This window comes from Mus caroli, chromosome 4, assembly GCF_900094665.2.
Source record: "Mus caroli chromosome 4, CAROLI_EIJ_v1.1, whole genome shotgun sequence".
NCBI classification, from domain to species: Eukaryota; Metazoa; Chordata; class Mammalia; order Rodentia; family Muridae; genus Mus; species Mus caroli.
In genome coordinates this window covers 78932617-78955508 of record NC_034573.1, presented here as the reverse complement: position 1 = coordinate 78955508, position 22892 = coordinate 78932617, and the positions used below count along the sequence as shown (strand labels likewise).

Sequence of the window (22892 nt, the reverse complement as noted above, 5' to 3'; positions counted from 1 at the left end):
CAAATGGATTTGATTTTGTTTTAACCCTTTAAAGGCAAGGCATTCCAGATTGCGGCTCACTCTTCTTGTCCTTCATTAGCTGAAGAAAGTCTTTGGAGTCTGACACCTGCATTTCATAATTTGCATATTCTCTCTCATGCCTCATGCACAGCCAGTCAGCTTCATATTTGAAGCTGGCCTCTTTATTGTCCTTCCCTGTTTGACTTGCCCTCTGGGCAGGAGTGAATAAGCTCATTGGAGCTGTAGTTAGGAGTGGAAACTTGGTGCAGGTGAGGATAGGTGTTGGCTTTCCATGTTTTTATGACTGCGCAGGGCTGTTCCCACCTACCTTCCACTGAAGCTAATGTATGACCTGGTGAAGAGGAATTATGAAGTACTGTAATGATATGCTGACATGAAAATGCAGGGAAATATGGAATAACACTGATATTAATAAATATCAACTCCAAATCTAGCCCAACCCTAATAAATGTCTCTGTGGCTATAACTAAATGCTATCCTTATGTCAGGCAACTGTACAGCTTCCAGGGTCAGGGTGAGCTCCTTGCTGCTACTCCGACCTCATTCACTGCAGTCTCTTGCTAAGACAAAGCCTTTCTTTCTGAAACATCAACCAGACCATATAGTTTGCCTTGCAACATTTCTGACACTCTTTCAGTATAATCCAAACAAAATGTATAGCTCCTTTTCACAAGTAACTCTCTTCTACTTGGTTATGACCAACCATCTGCTGCTCCTACCTCATGGAGACCAAATTTCCCATAAGCCACTCTGTTCTAGCTTATTGAACTTTCTCATTCCTCTACCCAGCAGCCCTGGCCTGTCTGGTTCCTGTCCTTGAGATGTCTACAGACATCACATGGATATATTCTCATCATTTAGGGTTCTTTGCACACAACATATCTTAGAGAGGCCATTTCCAGCTACCCCATCTAAAACATGCAACCCATTATCCCCTTGCCAGGCATTATAAATCTCACTTATTTTGACTTCTCGTTTTCACAAGACTATCAGAAATTATGTTCTCTCTACCTTCTTTCTCATCCATGCTTCATCATGTAATCTCCCTGCCATCTAGTCCTGGCACAAAGTAGGTCCTCAAAAAAAAAAAGTCTTAAGTGTAAAATAAAAAAAGCTTTGAGAGGCAGATAGGTAAAACTGTCTTTTGAACAGCCAGGGATCTGTCCAAGACCATAGGGCTGGTATGTCATAATGCTGAGCTGGACACCAGATCTTGGGCCTAGTGTTTGTTAGGGAGGGTCCCTACATCCTGGTTTGCAGACTGGTTGCTGCAGAATCCCCAGGGTACTTGTTAAAGACATAATCTGTCCTTCGCCAATACAAGAGCTGCCTCACTGTGTTATAAAAACCACTGTGCCAATGGGGAAATGAGGCTGGGGACCAGAGCAGACCCACAATTACCAAGTTATTTTTCCTACAGGAATTTTAATAATAAAGGTGGTTTTTATAGCTGCAAGTGTATAGCTATAAAATTCAAATGTCACTGAATTAAATCCAGCCCTTAATTAATTATATTGAGGTTGTGCTGAAAAGCAATGGCCTTGTCCACTATCAGTAGAGGCGCTGTTGTTAGCAGACGGCTATGTCTATGCTCCCATCACCTTCCGGAATGACTTTTAACGCAGCGTGTAAGGTCACCCAAGCATCTATAATTAATAGACGTTTATAAGGAACAATTTTCCTTAATTAATTGACTCTCTCAAAAGTTACAAAAATGTCTATATGTACATTTTGAAATTTCCAATGCTTTGAGTTTTGCTTTGTTTTGTTTGTTTTTTTTAAACGAGACAGGGTCTTGCTATGTAGTTCTACATGTGGCCTGAAACTTGCTATGTAAACCAGGCTGGCCTCAAAGTTACAGTCTTATTGGCTCTGCCTCCAGGAGTGCTAGGATTACAAGCTTGTACCACTACACCTGCCTCTATATGTACTCTTGAGTCTCGTTCTTTATTTAATCTGAATCTGACCGTGCTGCTGGGCAGCCCGGAGTAAAGCTAATACTGGATGCTAACACTGGATACTAACACTGTATCAGTGGATATGATGCTTATCTTGGAATGGGTAGAGTCTTAGGATGTCTTTAAGCAGAGATGCTCAGCAAACCAGGAAGCCTAGCCCCTGGAGAGTGAGTCTCCCTGGAGGCAGGCAGGCACAGATGAACAACCTCAGAGGCAAAGGCTCAAAACCACAGCCCTATGCATGGTGGGCTCCTACTGTCTTTCCTTACATGTGACTCTAGGTACAAATCAGAATCAACGAGGGAGAAGTCGGCAATGAACACATTCAAAAGCTCTCTGGCCCAGTGTGAACATGATTGACACAGTGGTGGGAGGAGATAAGAAGGTGTGGTAGTTAAAGTCTTTGTTGCTGTGGTGTTGAAACACTATGACCAAAATCAACTTGGAGAGGAAAGGGTTGAGTTCATCTTACAGTGCTCAGGTTAAACTCCACTTTTCCTCATGGCTGACACATCCTTCCCTCCTATACATCTCAGCACTAACTGCCCTGAGTGTAGCATTTCCCACAGTGGGCTGTGCCCTCCCATGTTAACATATCAAACAAGAAAGTGCCTCACAGGCTTACCCACAAGCCAGTTTGGTGGGAGCATTTTCTTAGTTGAGGTTCCTTTTCTCAAATGACTCTAGCCACTGTTAAGTTGACAAAACAAGAACAAAAAGCAAAGGAACACAAAAACTAACTGGAAAGGGTTGTTCCTAGAGTGACACCAAGAACAGACAGTTTTGTCAAGTACTCTCAGAGCTGTGTTGCAGCCTCTACCAGTAGAGCTGTTATTAGACACACTGTGATGCCTTCCACTTTAGGAGTTAGGGCAGGGACTAACTTCCTCTTTATCCTGGGCCCACAGCTAGGTCGCTCTCCAGTCTTTCCATAATTGAGCAGTCACAGGTTAGAGTCCTAGCAGATGAGCAGGTAAAGAAGTGTGCCACTTCTGAGCTCAAACTATACAAACTCTCTGTAAGTCTTTGTTTTAGACATTTACAAAAAGAAGAAAGAGTATTAGATTGTATACACTGTATAATTTGTATGTTTATCAAAGCAGTTAGCAAGTGCTAATCAGTATTCATGAACATACTGAAGGAAGGAAGGAAGGATGGAAGGAAGGATGGACAGAAGGGAGTCTTATTTCCATTCTACAGCATGAGTAACAGATTTTGATGGAACTGATTTCCTCCATCCTTAGCCATTAAACATGAGTTTAGAAAATGAATGAGTTTAGATTCTCAATGTTCAGCTAGAAACAATCTACATCAGGGAGTAAGCATGTACACCTGCCAGTCTTGAGAATAGAAACCTGTCATTAATGATTGTAGCCAAGGAGCAATGATGGAAATAAGAATTCTTGGAAGCAGGTGTGAGAATCACCCAAGGTTTAGAAAGGACACCAAGGATAAAGTTGCTTAGAAATTTTGGACCCAAATTTAGTGGTTGGCAGAATTTTACAAGGATACTGGTCAGATTAGGATTTCTGGGTTATATTCATAAGTACTGAAGAGTAAAAATGAATGATAATTTATTATCACTGGTACCCACAGTGGCATAGGCATGAGGAAGGACAGGTTATGAGCAGAGTGAACATCTGGGTTCTATCACTATATAGTCACACAACTTTGTTCAGTTACACAATTGCTGTATACCTCCATTTTCTATGTAGGTAGTTGTTGAAAGTGTTAAGTAAGAAACAGGCCTAGGATCAAGAATGTCCTTGTACTTTGTGAGGTTTCTATAAGGGCTTAAGTTAACCTGTAGGCACCGCGTGCCCAAGGACAGATAACTTCCTGGAATGATCAGGACCACTGTTCATGTAAGATAACAAGTCTCATGTTGTTTTCACTTCAGTAAACAAGGTTGGTTGCTCCAACTGCACAGGATGTACTTGGTCACACATAGGCAGAATGAATGCTTACACCTGATTGGACGAAGGCAGGAAGTACTGTAGACTTTAGCCTTTATGAGTACCTGATTAACCTAATTCAGTGCCATTCTCTGGGAATTCTGGGCATGGACTCGATCAGGGTCCAACTCCCTTCCCAGTACTTAATAAAGCTTGCCTTGATGGGATGATTACAGATTTGGCCTTTCTCCTCAGCATTTTCAGGTTTAACAGTTTCAACACTAATAACCTCCCTCAGCAGAATCTCTGGCACAACACAGATGGTGCCCTGTGAGAAGAGGGACTGGAGACTTTTGGTACAACACAGAGAGGGGAACAAAAGCTTAACAGGATGAGGAATAACGAGGAGAAGGCGGCAAAAGAGGTGGAGGAGGAGAGGAATGAGGAGGAAGAAGGAACAACAGTCTTAGTAGTATAAGAGAAGGGAGAACTCTGTTACCGAAGAGATGAAACTGCTTCTATTTTGAAGAATTATGAGTTTTAGTATATTATTAAAACAAATAATTTAAATGTGATGGATTGTCCCTAAACTTTAGCCAGTTCTGAGATGATCCAAAAACTCAAGTCACCTGCAGAGGTCTTATTGGAGATACGACCAAAGCCTCCATCTTCAGAGAAGATTTGGAATCACCTGGGCTAGGCAGACCCTCATTTCTGAGACTGTCCAAGAAGACATGGTAAGATCCATGGCAAATCTAAACATCAGTTAGAGAGAAGGTGAAGGTGCCGGTGCCCATTAACTGAAACATGAGTCTACTGCAGCATTCAAGTCTAAAGCAATGAAATACTGGGAATCTCATACAGTTGATATCTGAAATTAAGCAGATTATATTCAGTCCAAATGTACTTAATAGACAATGCCTCATAGTGAGTATATCAAAGCATTGTCACAAGAAACACCAGACTCTGCCTACCCTGCAATTGTCACAAGTCTCTTACAAGTACCATTGGAGCCATACTAAAAACAAAACAAAACAAAACAACAAAAAACAAAAAACCTCTTGGAAGGGGAATTTTCAGTTAAAGTATTCAAGGCTCCTAGCTTAGGTTTAAAGGACCAAAATTGACCAAAACCTATGAAAACCTTTATGAATATTAGTAACATCCCACACTGATATTTGGTATCACAGGCACTGTCTATCAATGTCTACTTGCTGTTTCTATCTGGCCAGAAATATTCCAGGATATTATATATATATATTATATATAATATTAACATATGTAATATTATATATATTATATTCTTGTATATTCCATTCAGTATTATTACCTTGGCTCCTTACCTGTCTTCAAAGCCAACAGTGATGTCTTTGGCCCTGTACATGTATCATCTACACATCCTCTTGTCCTTTCTTCTCTTTCTAAGTGTTCATATTAAACTGGGCCCGCCCAGATAATTCTACAAATATTCTTATGTATTCTATTTAATAATAGCTGTATTATATTCAGTTAATGTGTAATATTATACATATATTATATTCTTAGCAACTTAACATGAATTGCTCTGTCACAGATAACATGCATGATCTTTTTCTTTCTCAGTCTGATTTTCCTTCTACAAACCTTCCACATTTTGTGATTCTGGAACAAGCCCTTTGCTGTCCTCCTGTCTGTGAAGGTGTCCTTTAACTTGTCCTTTCTTCCCTTGTCCTTGAGCTCCAGCTGAGATGACGTTTAGTATGTTCTTGAGACTGTTTCATTTATTTATTATTTTTAAAGAATTTACTGTAAAAGTTGCATACTGCTTCCTTCTGTTCCACAAAAGAAAAACCGAGTCAATTTTCCTTGTCAGATCTGCAGGTAAGGGGACCTCAGAGCTAGCCATAGTCAATGGTCACTGTTGTCCTTTTTTTTCTCATGTAAGAGAGCTACAGAACTCTCGGGTCTAAAGGAGCCAAGAGTACATCTATTTAAAGATCCTCTGTTTACAATTAAGCAACAGGTTTATAGTTCTGAATCTGCTTCTAAATTTGGTAATGAGTCAAATGCATTCCCTAATGTCTTCCATTATTACAGCAACCTCCCGTCTTCAGCAAGATTGAAAAGCAAATCTTGCTGTTCTTTTCAAACTACTGCATGACTGTAGTAGCTCTACTGCTGTTATTTGCTAAATAAGCCAAGATTCAAATTACAAACATTGTCCTTAGGAAATAAGGTGTACACATGCACAGAACTATAGAAAGTAGACCACTTAAACAGGGGCTGGGATCAGAACATAAACCTGTTTAGTCCAGGAAGAATTTTTACAATTGTGGAATTGTTTTAACTAAAAATGGAAACATTAAAAATGTGTGGTGTTTAAAAGTATTTTGGGTTTGGTGTTTTTGGAAAAATCAGGTCTAGCAATATTGCCTTGCACTTTATTCTTTGGCAGCAATCTGATGGAAATGAACTGTGTCCTCAGACATTGTACAGCAGGCAAAATAATGACCTTGCAAAGATGTCTTAATCCCTGGAAGCCATGATGTGGCAGGTGGGAATTAGCTGAACTTAAAACAGAGAGATGATCCTAGGTCATCTAGGTGGGTCCAGTTTAACCCCATATACACTTAGAAAGAGAAGAAGGGACGGAAGAGTATGTAGGTGACACATGAGAAGGGCCAAAGACATCACTTTTGGCTTTGAACAGGGAGTCAAGAGCCAAAATCTACAATGGCTTCTAGAATGGTGTTTAGTTTATAATCAGAAAGAAAATGAGGTCCCCAGTTATGAAGCAAAATTCTTCCATCATTTTGAATGAGAAAGAAAGGATGTTCCTGAGAGTCTTTAGGGAAGAAGAGAGCCTATTGCCATTTTGATTTTAGCAACCATCAGTATTTCTACCTACAGGACTGTATGAAATATGAGAATATCTTATTTGGTTCCTGAAATACATGTTAACTTGTAACAGTAGCAGTAGGAATAAATATGCACAATATACATATTCATATATATATATGAATACACATATTCATATATATATATATTCATTCTCTCTCTCTCTCTCTATATATATATATCTATCTCTCTATCTCTCTATCTCTATCTCTTGGAGCCAAAATTACACTTGCAACCAAGAAAATATAAGGGGCAAAACAATGCTTGACTGGGTGAAGAGGAGAAGGTGGGAAGATGTGGGAAGTTGTTATGAGTATTCTTTACACTAATTAAAACAATAAAAGATACTTAACATCACTAGTCATGAGGACTGTTGCGTAATAAAAGTGACAGACAATAAGAAGCAGAGAGGGCATGGAGAAACTAGGGTTCTTTACACTGCTAACGGAGATGTGACATAATTCTGCTGTTTGGAACAAAGTTGGCAGATCCTTTAAAAGGTAAACATAAATGCTCTACATAAGGGAGCACTTTTAGAAATGAGTCAGCCAAGAGATGAAACTTATAGCTGCCACATGTGAAGGTGCACACAAATCTTTATGGCATCATTATTCATTATAGCCCAAAGTGGAAATGACACATGTGTCTACTCTACCACCCGAGGAAGTGATGAATGAAAGGTGGCCTATTCTTATAGTGGACTACTACCCTGCCCTGAGGAATAACAGCCCTTAAGGAAGAATCATTTAGCTATAAAGTGAATGTGGGATATGGCACAAGGGGTGGTGGTGGTGGTGGTGGTGGTAATGGTCGGGGTGGTGGTGTAATGGTCTGGGTGGTGGTGGTGGTGGTATAAACTATCATCATCATTATGCCCAATAATAAAGATTAGTAGCAAAAGACAAAGTATTGTATGATTCCATTTACATAATCATACACAAACCTGTTCAGGATAGATAGCTTTGTAGAGACAAAATACTTTGGAGTTTGCCTGGGAGATTAGGGAGTGATAGTTAAGGGCCATGAAGTTCATTTGGGGAGGAATGAGAATGTACTCTAAAGGTGAATGTGATGAGAGATGCAGAACTCTGAATATATACCATATGCCACTGGCTTCTGTGAAGTTGTCTGCTATATATGGACAATACCTTGATGAAACTTTTAAAGATGAAAGAAACCCTCATTTTTTGGGAATAGTTACAAAAAGATATAGACTTGTTGAATAAATATCTGAACTGTGCACCCACGGTGGAAGGGTTTTACAAAACATAAATCATATCTCAAGAAATCTGGAAAAAAGTTTGTAGTCATTCGGGGTCACATTGTGGCTACTAGTTAACCTGAGCAAGAATGAGGAAGAATGGGAATTCTTGACCCTTGAAATTCTGTTCCCTCAGTGTGTTTCAGTATAAATCCAAAGGGCCCCGAGCATCAGAAGACATGAGTGTGGCCCACAGTCCTTTTCTAAACATGCCCCCGCTGCCTTGACTTTATCACTCATCTCCTTAGGTATTTCTTTTTCCCATGCCAGAGTGTCATGGTCCTTGGGATCTTGCTACTATGTTTTCTAATTAATCAACTGAACTTGACACCTCAGGAGAACAGACAGCACAGAGTTCTGCCATTCCCTTTGCCTGTTGCATACAGAGTCCTTTACAAAGGAAGCATCATGGACATAGATCTAGGCAGTTGCAGCCTCTCCTAAAACCATGACAAAGGCATGCTACATCTCTCATCTATCCAACTACCCATCCTTCTGTACTCTGCTAGACAGATGAAATTTTTCTTTTTCCATAGGGTTGAGATGAGCCTGCCCACAATACTTTCTGGTCTCTTATTTGTTTCCTTAAGTCTTCTTGAAAGTCAAGTAAATTTGCTATATTCTCATCTTTAGTTTTAAGTATGAAGTGCAGATGTTTGGTGGACTCTTTGTTTCTGTACTTAAGTGTTGGTCATTTACCATTCTAGCCAGTACTAAGGTCCTTTTGATGGCAGGTTGACTCAGTCAATGGCTAGCACCATGTGACTCAGGCTACCACTGAGACACAGTCATTCTTGTCTAGCTTTCGTTTTGATCCAGGTATCGGAGAAAAGTTTCTTTTGTCAGACTTTGCTACTGGTGACAAGGCCCTCTTTGAGTCTAACTTGATGAAGAAAACTCTCAGGTTAACAACTGCTGGTTTCAAAATTTGAGGACCACCAATTTGAAATGACTTAACATTATGAAAAACTTACACAGCTACTTTCCTTTTTTATTGCAGCTACTAAATCATGATGAGGAGGGGTAGAGAAAGAATTTCAAAACAACTACCTTTTAGTTTCATTTCCTTAGCAGGGTCTCTCTGATCTCTTTATTAGACACAAAATGTGTCAGCCACTCAACTCACAAAAAGACAGGAAAACTTGCCAGGAAAGAAGAAGCATTTTCTAGCTCCCCATGGAAGCCTGAGATGAGCTCATCTGTGCTCTCTCCTTTCCATGACAGATACACCCACCCCTTAGCTCTCATCTTCTCATTTCCCACTGATGGTGCCAAGCTGGCCTTATAGTATCTTTTTTGTGATCTTATAAAATCAATGACAACCAGAAACACTTCCGTTTTGGGTATGACTTCAGCAGCAGTCTCCACCTGGAGAGGCTCTCATCTGTATTGGTAAGTGGAGCTAACCTAGCCACACGGAAGCAATTTACCAGGAAACTCCTGCTTTGCTTCAAAACACTGCCAGTGCTACTCTGGTTGGGAAGGCTTCCTAGCAAGGTGACTCAAAGCAGAACCTGACTGGCCAAGATGGTGTTCCAATCTCTTGCTGATATCTGTACACATCAAAAACTTCTCTTTCCCTAGCACGGTTAGACCTGCACATTAAGTAAGCGGTATTCAAAATGAGACTTGGGCCTCTCCCTGTGTTCTCATCACAAGCCATCTCCCTTGCTGGAAACAGTACTTATCAGAAGCTACCTCAGTTTAGATGCGTAAGCAGTTTTCAGTTGGCTAAGTCAGCTTCTCCAGCTGCCTGAGAGACACTGAGAGAAATGGCCTTCACAAGGTGCTGGTAAGCATTGTATCTCTGAAAAAGGTGTTTCCCTATGCTCTTAACATTAGTTGATTCTGGTTTGATATTGTAAATAGTAATTCTGGCTAACAAGCAGTTGAGCATTTAAGATGTGCTGGGCATGATGGTTCTAAGCATGTTACACCAATGAGATAATTTAGTCATCCCAGACTATTTCTGGGAGCTCCTGGTGATTCTCATGGCTGGATGATGAAATGAGGTCAGCAAGTTAAGAAACAGCATAGGAAGTGGCTAAGTGTGATACAAGCCTATGTTCTGAGGCTCCCTCGAACTACACAAGGGGGACCCACAGGACCAAAGCCTGTACTTTTCTTATGAGACTATCAGGGCACTTATTTATCTTGAGCCTCAGTCCAGAAAAACAAACAAACAAACAAACAACCCAAGAACACTGAAATTTCTCCAAGTGTACAGCAGCACCAGAATTTATAAGAATCCGACCACAAGTGAACTCAGTTGGTGTTGAAGACTCAGGCTAAAAACAGTGTGGACACAAAGCTGGGCTGATGTTTCCAGTCTTGGAGCTGTTTCCAAGGACTTTCACATTACCAGAGCTAGAGAAAGAAAGCTAACGTTTACTGAGTGTGAATGATGTTACCAGCACTGCTATAAATAAGCACTTTTATTCACACACACACACACACACACACACACACACACACACACACACACACACACAGAATTACAATTTATCCCTTCCCTTTCCTTCCTCCAAACTCTCCCATATATTCCTCTCCCCTCGCCTTCAAATTCATAGCCTGTTATTGCATACATATATGTATGTGTATACTCACACATATTCCTAAATATAACTTCCTTGGTACATATAATGTTACTTGTATGTATGTGTTCATGGCTGAGTTCTAGATAACCAATTGATATACTCTATTCCCAGTATTCATCAGTCATACACCTACAGCCTTATTTAACTCACACCACCCTGTGGATAGTATTAATTTCACTGATACTCAAGACTCTGTACACCTTTTTTTTCTCCCAAGATCATGTAGCTAATAACAAGTATAACTGGTAAGCAAATGTAGAAGTGCTCAGTATTCACTCCCACCTCTAATCTCAGGTTATGTTTAGCTCACATGACATATATTGTGAAGAAGCATCTTTGTTTTGAGATGAGGTTTCACTAGGGAACCTCTGCTGGACTGGAGTTTGCTAAGTAGCTCAGGCTGGCCCAGAACTCATATCTTCCTGTCTCAGCTCAGTAGTGCAATTAATGGTGTGAGCTACTATGTTCGACTTGAACAGAATCCCAGCTATTTCTCTATTTTAGGTAGGCAGCTCTACTGCATTCCCTAATCCGTAAGCACCCAGAAGCCCCAACCTTGAGTTTTATAGGTGAGTGTTCCCCAACATTGGCAGAGGTGTAGCTGGCAATCATGATCTTTTGGCACACCAACACTTCCCACCCTGCTTTTAGAGGAGCTGTTTAAAAGGTTTTTCAGGAGACTCAAACAAACACAGCAGCTGAAGGATGGGCACGTTGTTCCTAAATCCTGGGCATGGTGTCTACGGTCATACTTCATTACTCAGCCCCTTGCTTGGCGCCTCTTTAGACCCTCTGTTTCTCTTCTCTGGCTTTGGAACATTTGGCAGCTTCCAACAGCTTGCCTTCAAAGAGTTGAAGATGAGTTTGATATTACAATAGCTTTGCCTAAATCCCAGGTTTCTATTCATTATATTAGATTCCAGCAAATGAGGGTATTTAGTCCATGGCAGAGCTGAACTGTGTCTAGCTCAACATAAACAAGAGAATTAATTCCCCACTGACAAGCAATTGGAAGTATGTCAACAGTGCCCATGTAGGTGTGGGTTGGAGAGTAGACAGCAGAAGAGATTTTAGAAGATTGTTGCTCAACATCTGGATTCTGTATAGAGAAGAATGAAGATTGGAACTAGAATGCAATTAGGAAAGAGCAAACACTTTACACACACACACACACACACACACATACACACACACACACACACACACACACATTTACAAAGCAGAGTCTTTAGTCCCCCTTAGGGCACCTTAGCTTGCCTTCTTCATTATCAACTTTCATTTTCCCTGCAAAGCTACTACAGGTCCCTTTCCAGATGAGCCTTAAGTCATAGGGGCAGAAAGACTGTTGCAAAAACAGATACAAAAGAGAGTAGCATGTGTGACTGGAGTACAGTGTGACAACATAATCCCCCCACGGATGGATGAGGTCAGTATGGGTGAAGCCGGCTTTCCTAGCATCTACTGAATCATCTGATGGGAGCAGCAACTGAAAAGAATAAATACAAACACATGCACCACACCACCACAAAGACTGTTAGCCCAGGTCTAAGGAAAAGGATCCTGTCTCCATAGGATCAGCGGGGTGGAGGTGAAGGGGAGCCGAGCTTTAGGAGACCTCACCCTCTTCTTGTTCCTCATATCAGCTACGCAGAGGTGTGACTTCAGGTTGCCTGGCGACTAAGAAACAAGGTGTTGACTCGGTCAGTATCTAAGGTCTCTTACGGTTTTAAAGGCAAGGATTTGTCCCAGGCTAAGACGTTTTATGAAAGTACATTGTTTCGACAGCACAACCTTGGAAGGATTATACTCGGAGTTTCATCAACCTCAGGCACTATGTGCAGAAACCTTTGTCGAACCTCTGTAGATATGGGGAAAGCATTGACAGGGGTACATTTGAATAAAAACTTCAGTTTGGGGACTGGGTCACATTTACCTATGCACCTCAGGCATGTGTGACATATTATAGGCATTTAGTTAAAAGGATTTCTGAATAGAAGTGGACAGGGGTTTTTAGGTTACCTGCTAATGTGACAGCAATGGAGACAGAGTCATATCCCAAGGCATTTGTGGCATTGCAAGTATAGAAACCCACATCAGCTTCCACTGGTGCCAAGATCTGTAAGGAATCATCTGGCTGTAGAAGAATCCTGGAGCAACAGAAAAGAAATGTAGACCTGGTCAAGTCAGCTGACTCCTTTTGGAACTCAGTATGGGGAAGATGTGTAGGGATGCATTGAGAACTATGTTCTAACAACCCAGAAAGACAAGATAGGATATTCAGGAAACCCAGGCTCTTTCATTGATTTGATTGGCACGTTGGTGATCTCAGATAGGGGTTTTGATTTGTTTATAAGTGTGCTGACTACCTGCTCTAATGCTAATAGTTGGCACAGACAACAGTTGTTATATGGAATGCAATTTATGGTGGTGCCTTCAAGCTGATGGTTCAATTACTCAACCGGGCTGATAAAACCTAAAATGTATATGTAGAGGTAGGAATCTAGAAGAGCTAGAGAGACAGGGTAGGAACTAAGATATCCAGGGCCTGGGGTAGGAAGGTCTTAGGTGGAACAGACCACTCATGCCATAGAAAAGTATTTGTGACATTACTAGACTAGTTCTTTCCACCTTGGTGGTCCTTTCCAATTTCAAGTTTCAAAGAACTACCCACTAGTGTTAACATCCATCCCTGGGAATCAAGCAGGCACCAGAGGGTCACCTGTTCAAGAAAGAGGAGGACTGTTGAGGAGTGGAAGTTAAATGCTTGGTCTTGGTTGGGTATCCTGCCTCAGCAGTATTCTCCATCTGGGTAACCACTCTGTTTTCTTTACTATGTCTTTTGCATGGTCCTTCTAGGTTCAATGGCTTTGCAGTTCAGCAACACCCCTAGGCAACTCTTAGTTTTCTAAGGCACTTGACCAGTCTTGAGTCTCCTTAGCTCTGTTGTTAGTCATGGACATATTATTGTGTTGTTATTTTTACCTTTGCCAGATGGAAGGCAGGAGTGGGATTGTATCTCTCAATCTAGCTATGTATGGGCAGTTCTGTTCTTTAAAAAATAATGAAAAAGAAGACAGAACATATCAGCCAAAGCAATGGTTTGTAGTTACTTTAGTACTATTCTAGAGCACCACTATAGTTCTGGGGATGGCCGTGCTTTTGCAACCTTGAGTGGAGCTGAAGCTGCATGGGGGATGACAGGAGAATAACAGGAGACTGTGAGGTAACTCACCCACTCATTCACGCACACATTCATTCATCTTTGGAGGTTTGTCTCTAAGTCAGACAGTTACATGCCAGTTTACTTCAAAGAAGCTAATAAGAGAAAGATAGCTATGTAAGCTATTACCTTGGATACCAACATCACTGTATCCTAAAGGAATCTTACCGGATGCAGCATAATGCAACGGCATTGCTAAATCTCTTCAGGTGTTCAAGCTGTTTTAGATTTAAAAATTGGAGAAAAAAAAAGTAGTAAAATGGACCATGGTTTAAATCTTCATGATGTCCCAGGAATATGCACACACTTCCATACAATTGCTTTATAAGAATAGCAAAAGCAGACGGCATCAATTTAAATAGAACATAGTAGATCATATTCAATTTCACCACACCAAGAAGGTTGGGGTTAAAGTTCACTAAATCCTCAAATCCATTAGCCTGCTTGCCTCTTTACAACCAGCATCATTTCTCCTTTCCTTACAGAAAGGAGTCATTAATACTTGAAGCAGGAGGCTGAAAGATCGTTCTTTTGAACCTTATGCTAGTCTTGCTAGGATCTAAGTATCAGTCACTGACAAACTGACTTTCTACCATTACAGTCTATCAGCTACTAAAATGTAGATTTAGTATGTTTCCTACTAAGCAGAGAGACTACTACCATAATGCATAATGCAGATAACTTCCAAACTATGGTTCGATATTTCTATTGCCAGTATCTCTTATTAGTAATTAGTAATGCTTGATCGTTGTGATGAGGTGTGTGTGTGTGTGTGTGTTAGGTATGAAGATATAGAAGAGTCACATGCCATTGGTTCATAGCTCCATATTCAGGTTATTTTGTTCTACAAAGATATTTTCAATTCTACACTCTTTCTTTCTTTTTTCTTTTTTAGCTAGACTATAAATTATTAGCTCAAGGGTGAGGACTGTCTTATCATTTCATCTTTAATGTTCAGCAAAGTGTTGTCAAGTTGAATCAGTTCTTCTTTAAGTTAGATTCAAAGCCACTGGTCTGAAGATGTTCAAAGCCACAGGAAGCCATGCATGGTGGAGAGCAGACTAGAACTCAAGATGCCAGAACTCTATGGCCTGAATTCCAAGGCAACGCTCTCAGGAACTTGCTCTGTGGCCTTGGAGGAGTTATTTTTTATTTAACTTCTCAATGACAGCCCCCTATATAAATGAGAATTGCAGCACCAATCTGGGTGTTGATTCTTCAGGGACTCCTGCATTTGGAGCACATAGGAAAGACTGGGAACGTGATACACTATGGATGTGAAGTCACTGTTTTGTTATTGTTGCTCTCAGCACCATGATTCCTGGTCCTCCTCCATGCCTGAGCCCGCACATTCTGGAAGTTGCACAAAGCTATTTTAATGATGTTTAGTGTCTTCTATCGAGCCCAGGTTTGCCTGGAACTTGCCTTGCTCCTGTCTCTTCCTTCCCAGTGCTGGATGGCAGCCTTGTGCCATCATATTCAGCCTGGGGAGCACTTTTGAGATGAGTGAATGGATCAGAGTCAAGGAGCTTTAAAGCAACCGGATAAACTCAGCACACAGAGGAGAGAGCAAGGGGCTGGCTGTGTAAGAGGTCGGGCAGTGGAGAAGAGAAGGGGACAATGGGCACAGGGCATGCTGGGTTGCCAACAAATGGCACAGATCTATCCTTGAGTGAGGAATGGTGGAATCAGGACAACTAGTTCTTCCATAATGGTTTTAGCACTGTTAACCACTAAATGAACAATTTAAAGAAAAATAGCCAGAATCCTGCAATTTTAGAAAACTATAAAACCACCAGGTCAAAAGAATGAAAATTGACAGGCAGTAAATGTAGGAGCAAATGGGCCAACTTAAAAGCATGCACAAAGAACTCAGGAGTCCTGGGTAGAGTAGGGTTGGGTCTTCTCCTTATCTCTAGGTGAACATTTCTTTTTCTGCTCACAGGTTCTAGAGACTATGGTAAAACATGCCACAAAGGGGGAATGAGAGCCAATGTTTAATACACAGGTTACTCACCACGTTACTGGCTTCGTATTACTTTCTACATTTTGAGAGGAGGCACATACTTAGACATAAGAAATTGATTCAGATAGTGCATGCTGGGATCAGGAATGAGGAATGACTTTTGAAACCTAATTTTTATTTATTTATTTTTTAATTTTAAAAACTCAACTAAACGCTGTCATCTACTGAGGCCAACTAGGAAGGTGCATGGGCCGGCCACCTTCCTGGCAGGTGGTAATTTGTGCGAATCTTGGTAGCTAGAGAGATGCAAGCTACAGTGTCTCAAGTCTGAGTTTTAGGAAGTTTGGAGCAGAAGGTGAAAAGACTGCTGTAAGACAACCTCCTGTGGGTGAGAAGTCTTTGTGAAGCCAAAAATCAGAGTAGTCCTAGAGGCTTTGCAGAAGAGCTTTGGTTTTGTGAAGATGTTTTGCAGAACTGACCGAGGCTCGTGAAGAGTTTCCTACCACGACGTGGCCAAGGCAACTTTTCCACCTTCAGTGTTTTACACGCATTTGCCAACTAGAAGTTATTTCATGCTGAAGCCTCCCAATTGTTCAGATGGAAGTACAGAAAATATTTTTGGAATGGGAAAGGCCACCTGACCACACATTCTTAACCCCGTCCTTATGCTTACTGCCAAAGATTTTGGCTTCTTTCTCTTTAGAAATTCATAACGTCTTGAATTTGCTAATGTGGATAGTTTTATTTTCTGCTTGCTGGGTAATTCAGCTCAAGCTGTAAGCTGTACGTGAAATGTGCCTGCCTGGATTTTCTGACTGGTGGGTAGGGGGTGTGTCCAAACTCTAGCCAGCATATGCTTTTGTAAATAAAGTCTCATCAGAACACTGCATACCAGTGTGGGTACTGTCTATAGCTCTGTTCAGGCTATGGGGGCAGAACTGGATAGCTGACACAGCTTATACCCCACATGCTTACTGTTTGGCCCTTTGCAAGGAAATTTTGCTGACTTCCAACATGCATTTTCAATTTTGATGTGTCTTAGTGATTTCCTCAATTTATCAAAATGGTATTTCATGTTTTTCAGAATCCTGCCATTTCCTAAGGACTACCCTTCTAACAAGAATCAACTAAGGACATGTGGCCCTGAAGACACCCTCTCCTAGCCTTTGCAGGAAGGCGTAGAGCTGGCTCTGGTGCATTTATGCTTGTGGGTGTGCCCCTGATGTGCCTGCTTTGCCTGCTCAACTCACGAGCATCATCTCTTTGACCTCCACGCTCTCCCTCAGTGCTTTCCTTTTGTCGAAGCCTAAGTATTTATTGGGATGGTTCCTACTTCTCTGACTTGCTATTCTTACACTTTTCAACTGGGAAAAACATTTGTTATTTCCTTTAGTTCTGTAAAGGAAATAAAAGCCAAACCAAACTGAAACTGGTTTATTTCCTCTCCCATCTTCCCTGCCTCCAGTTTTTATATTATCTACAAACTTGGAAAGTAGATTTCATGGACTTATGACTTCTACATATAGCATTATCCACAACTGTGGCTCTGAATTGACCTTGGAGGAATTTTTCAACCCATTCTCTTTCCCATTCGGAGAAGTTTCCATCTGTGGATTTTCTATGTTGCCCAAGTTAAAGCTTTCCAAATACTCCTTAATTCATCTCCTGTTCAACACTACTTTGGAACATTGTCCAAAGTGTTCTGGCCAGAACACCACTGAGAGCTTGCAGATTTCTCTCTTCTGCTAGAGCAGAAATGATAGCAGGGAATGTCAGCAGGACATGAGCATCCTCTTCTTATGCTTCTCCATTATACTGTGCTATTAGACTCCTTTCTATCAAAAGCCCCTCGACAGCTGCCCAGACATTTCTCATATTAAGAGTGAAACTTCTCTCTCTTACTCTCCTATTACCCTCTCTGTCCCTTCTCTCCCCATTCCCCTCGCCCTTCTCTCTCTCCAAGTGTTGCTGGTCTCTCTCTCTCTCTCTCTCTCTCTCTCTCTCTCTCTCTCTCTCTCTCTCTCTCTCTCTCTCCCTTTCTATATCTATACTCCCTCTTAAACTCCCCTTCCCTAAATAAACTCTATTCCATACTTAAAAAGAGTGAAGCACCCCTTCTTTTTTACAGTAAAAAGTCAGTAATGCAGAGAGCCACAACTGGTCAATGGGCAAAAATACTGCCTAGTGCTCTGCAATAAATGGGACAGCTATATCACACTCCAAGCCCCAAAGCTCAGGGATCATGTTAGCAGAAAGAGTGGAAAGAAGCTATGAGCCAGAGGTAGTAGACATCTGTAGTGAAGCAGTATTTTCCAGATACGACAGAGCCATGATCCACATGAATTCATAGCAGTTGTGACTTCATGCAGTAGATCCACACTAGATCAGAGCAACTAAAATCCCAGCATGAAAGGGAAAGGGGCTCACAAAGCCCTGTCGTTAGCTGTAGAGCTGTTTGGCAGTTGATAGCTACAGAGAAAGTGAGAGTCAATTTTCCTTATGGATGTGGCCCTAAGAAAATTCCCATGGTCCAGCACACTGTCCCACACCCATGCAGACCAAGTGGGCTCAATGGGTTTATGAACTTGGACAGTAATAACTGTGGGGGATGGGGAGAAACTGGCAGGGTAGGGAGATAGATTTGACCAAAAACTTATTATATGCATGTATGAAAGTCTCATAAAATAATATAGTATCTCAGTAAATTAAAAAAAAAAAGAAGAGTGACGCTTCTTACTCTGTAATATACCAGAAGGTCCTGTGAGACAACCGCTGTAGGTCCAAATGACAGTGATTATGGACACTGACAAATGGGCATCCATCATGTACGGGAGTGTCTCAGACATCTGTTTGGTTCTCTACTGCTATGGTTTGGGTAAATATCCTCCATGGTTCATACACTAAAAGTTGGTCACTATCCTGGGGCAATGTTGGGAGGGAGCGGATTCTTTGAAGAGGTGGAGCCTAGTGTGAGAAACTAGATCATAGCAAAGCGATCCTGAAGGGCTACCGGGGCTTGAGTCCCTTCTTTGTTTCTTGGTTGCCACGAGTGGACAACTTTCTCTGCCGTGTGCTTCTGTCACAATATACACAGGCCCGAAGCAACAGGGACAAGTGACAGATACTGCGACTTCTGAGAGTAGGAGCTAAAATAAACCTTTGCTGTTCTTAAGTTGTCCACCTGAGGAACTTTGTCACAGTGATTAAAGGTTAACCTGTCTGTACCCTTGCTACTCTGAAAGATAAAATGAAAGTTACTGACTTGGTTTTACTGATTATCATGTTGATTTTACTAGAAATGAAATCGAGGTTTTAAATGAATCAAGTTAGGGCTGACTTATCAGGTGGGAAAACTAGATTTGTGTCCAAGTTGCTCTGAATCCAGCTGGGCTGCCTATGATGGCCTTTTGTAAGTGGAGTTAAAGTGAGTGGGAGAATAGGGTGGGCTATGAAAAGAAAAGGAGGGGTGCAGGCTTGGGAACTTAAGGGAAGAAACTCACTCGCCAGCACTCTGCCTCTCCAAATCACCGACCAGGTAGATTATCACCTATGAGCTGCTCCTGTCCTGAGATTAAATAAGGTTCCTCCCCGCTCCCCAAAGCATCTAGCTTCCCCACATTTACCTGAAGTTCTTTTGAAAAATTCTGTAACTTCAGGGGCCAGTCATGCTTAAATGCTTTGAGAGCTTTATTGGCTGAACTACAAGTAGTATATACCCCTGGTTCACTTTTGATCTAAAAATGTTAAACAGAGCAAAAATGTCCCTGAAGCTATGGTTTGGTTGGGAACATTTAGACATTTGTGGGAGGCAAGGAACAAACTTTATCTCAATTTGGTTAAGTTCATCTCTGGTGCCAATTTGCAGAATGTGGCCTTTCCTTTATGGAAGGGAGTCAGCGTGGTCATTACAAGTAATGCTCTTCTTACTTGTGGTCTTTGTCTTTGACTAGATGCACACAACTCTGTAGACATTCAAGGGCGGCACACAGAGGTAACAATTGTAATGCTTCTTGAGTGCAGAGTGTGCCTAACCTTGGGCATATGAGTAGCTGGCTTCATGCAGGTGAAGGTGAAGCTACATCCAGAAGAAAAGGGTTTCCCTTAAGACAGATGGATACAAGTGAAATACAAAAGCCTTATATTGGAAGCCAGCTGGCTGGGATACCGAGTAATAATTTGTATCAGGTTTAGTTGGCTCCAATGGCTTCCTTAAAAACAATGGCAAGCCCGTGTATTTAACCTAGCAAAACTCAATAAAGACAAACATAAGTCAGAAAAGGACTCAGATTGCTTTGGCTTCAAACTCCAGCTCTGCTCTGTACTGTGGGCTTTTGGAGAAAGCTCGTGTGACATCTCTCTACTACAATTTCAACATCTGTGAAGCTGGGATAGTTATGCTGAAGGTTTTTCTTTGAGGATTAATGAGTGCCCGAAACTCAATGGGAGAGCTCTAAATATTAGCTGGGACGATATTGATCATAAAGACACCTCCATGGATCCAGATGTGATGGAAGGGTAGGAGGTCAGGATGGAAGCTATCTGCTCTCCATTTTTATTTGATTATATGAAGGCTTTCAAGTCATGTGTTCTGGGCCACAAAATCTGAGGACTTTCTGAAATGTCTAGAGGAGAAAACACGGAACAATGTGGCACTCTACAGCGGTTCTCAACCTGTCGGCTCTGTGGGCTGTAACTCTTTTAGGTTCACATATCAGATATCTTGCACATCACGTGTTTACATTATGATTCACAACAGTAGCAAAATTATAGTCATGATGTGGCAACAAACTTTATGGTTGGAGGTCAGCACAGCAAGAGGAACTGTGTTAAAGAGTTGCAGCATTAGAAAGGTTGAGAAGCACTGTTTTAGGAATAGGTTCTTCTCCACCTCTGTCTATCAAAGGCCACAGAGAACACAGCCTCCCAGCAATTAGGAACCTCCCTTCTACACATTGGCATCCACTAGAGATTCCATTGTTCATTCATTTCACCTTTGTGTGCATAAAATGTTCTTAGAAATAGGGAAAAATAAGATACAAGAAAATCAAGAAGAAGGAAGACCAACACGTGGATACTTCATTCCTCCCTAGAACAGGGAATAAAATACCCATGGAAGGAGTTGCAGACACAAAGTTTGGAGCTAAGATGAAAGCATAGACCATCCAGAGACTGCCCCACCCGGGGGCCCATCCCATAATCAGCCACCAAACCCAGACACTATTGCACATGCCAGCAAGATTTTGCTGAAAGGACCCTGACATAGCTGTCTCCTGTGAGGCTATGCCAGTGCCTGGCAAATAGAGAAGTGGATGCTCACAGTCATCTATCTATAGGATGGAACACAGGGCCCCCAATGGAGGAGCTAGAGAAAGTACCCAAGGAGCTGAAGGGGTCTTTAACCCTATAGGTGGAACAACAATATGAACTAACCAGTACCCCCAGAGCTTGTGTCTCTAGCTGCATATGTAGCAGAAGATGGCCTAGTCAGCCATCATTGGGAAGAGAGGCCCCTTGGTCTTGCAAACTTTATATGCCCCAGTACAGGGGAATGTCAGGGCCAAGAAGTAGGAGTGGGTGGGTAGGGGAACAGGGCAGGGGGAGTGTATAGGGGATTTTTGGGATAGTATTTGAAATGTAAATGAAGAAAATATCTAATAAAAAATTTAAAACAAAGATAGAAAAGCAGAAAGGTAATTCTGGTTCACCATGGTAGTGAGTAAGAGACTTCAGACTGGGGTACCTGGGGGTTTTGTAGGGCGATATCTGACCTAGGCTTTGGTGTAGGCTTCTTCTGTGGAGGAGCAGGAATTAACTAGATGTAGCAGTAGGAAGTTTGCATGCAAATTCATAAGCTGGAAGTATCTCAGTGTTGCTTACGGGCAGAGTTCAGTGCCATGAGGTTCGATCTGGTGAGAGATGAGGCTAGAGGGCTGGGCAGATGTTAGAGATAAAAGGGGTGTGTGTGTGTGTGTGTGTGTGTGTGTGTGTGTGTGTGTGTGTGTGTGTGTTGTGCAATGGTATTTGGAGCTTATCCTCAAGTGATGACAAGCTACTGAAGGAGTTTTAGTCTCAGAACAGCACAGGCAGGTTTGCCAGAAAGATTCTCAGATGCGGCAAGGTGAATAAACATAGAACAATAGGTAAACACCCGAGGCTTCAAGGACAACTACTGTGCAAATGTGTATGTGTGTATATGTGTGTGTGTGTGTATATAGTAATATATATATATATATATGTGTGTGTGTGTGTGTGTGTGTGTATGTATATATATCCATTACAATTTCTTTTTGTTTTGAATATTTTGAATATTTTGTGTATATACAGTACACATGTATATGTATATATATCCATTACAATATTTTTGTTTTGAATATTTTGAATATTTTGCTTGTGTGTATAGAGTACTTTTGTGTGTATATATATACATATATATATATATATACCCATTATAATTTCTTTTTGTTTTGAATAATGCTATTAAAATATACAGGACATTTTTTTAAAGTAATTTTTTCTTTTTCTTTCTTTCTTTTTTCCTCCCTTTCTTTTTTTTCTTTTTACATAACGTGTGTTCAAACCCCAGCTCTCCCAGTGTCTAAGCAGGAGATCTTGTGCAACTTAGGTTAACACCCCAATTAGCTCAATTTTATTAGCTCTTTTAATATCCCTTATTTTGTGCATGCATTTGTGCATGGTTTGTCCACATGTGTGTGGAGGCATTCATGCTATGCATACTTATGCAGGCCACAGGACAGTCTAGTTTTCTGAAGCTTAGGAGTTACAAGTTTTCTGCCCATTGGAGTTTCACACTTAAACTAGCATGGTAATTTCTGGAAAGCTACACTTATGCCGTTTGTCATCTTACCACTGAGGGCTGCCATTTGACTGTCCAGCAGGGACTTACTGACATTCAAATGACTGTTGCAATGGACCCCTTCCCAGGCTCCTAGCCCCCCACTTACGCTGTGCTACAATTGCCATGCTGCAACATAGTACATGGGAGTTTGTAAAACTGGGAATTAGACGGTACCACTTACTGTCTTGATAACTAGTCCTCTAAAGGTTCTCCTGATCCTTAGACACCAAAGCTTCCCTGG

The 22892-nt window shown here is 41.4% G+C and overlaps 1 protein-coding gene across 3 annotated transcripts in view; it reads right to left on the bottom strand.

Moving 5' to 3' along the window:
• The window catches only part of Adamtsl1 (ADAMTS like 1), an 883891-nt gene that overhangs the window by 59154 nt on the left and 801845 nt on the right, over positions 1–22892 (bottom strand). For all 3 annotated transcript variants that reach the window (XM_029476025.1, XM_021160015.2, XM_029476026.1), the window contains one exon: positions 12629–12756. In XM_029476025.1, coding sequence (XP_029331885.1) covers positions 12629–12756 — 128 coding nt within the window. The remainder of the gene's footprint in view (positions 1–12628; positions 12757–22892) is intronic.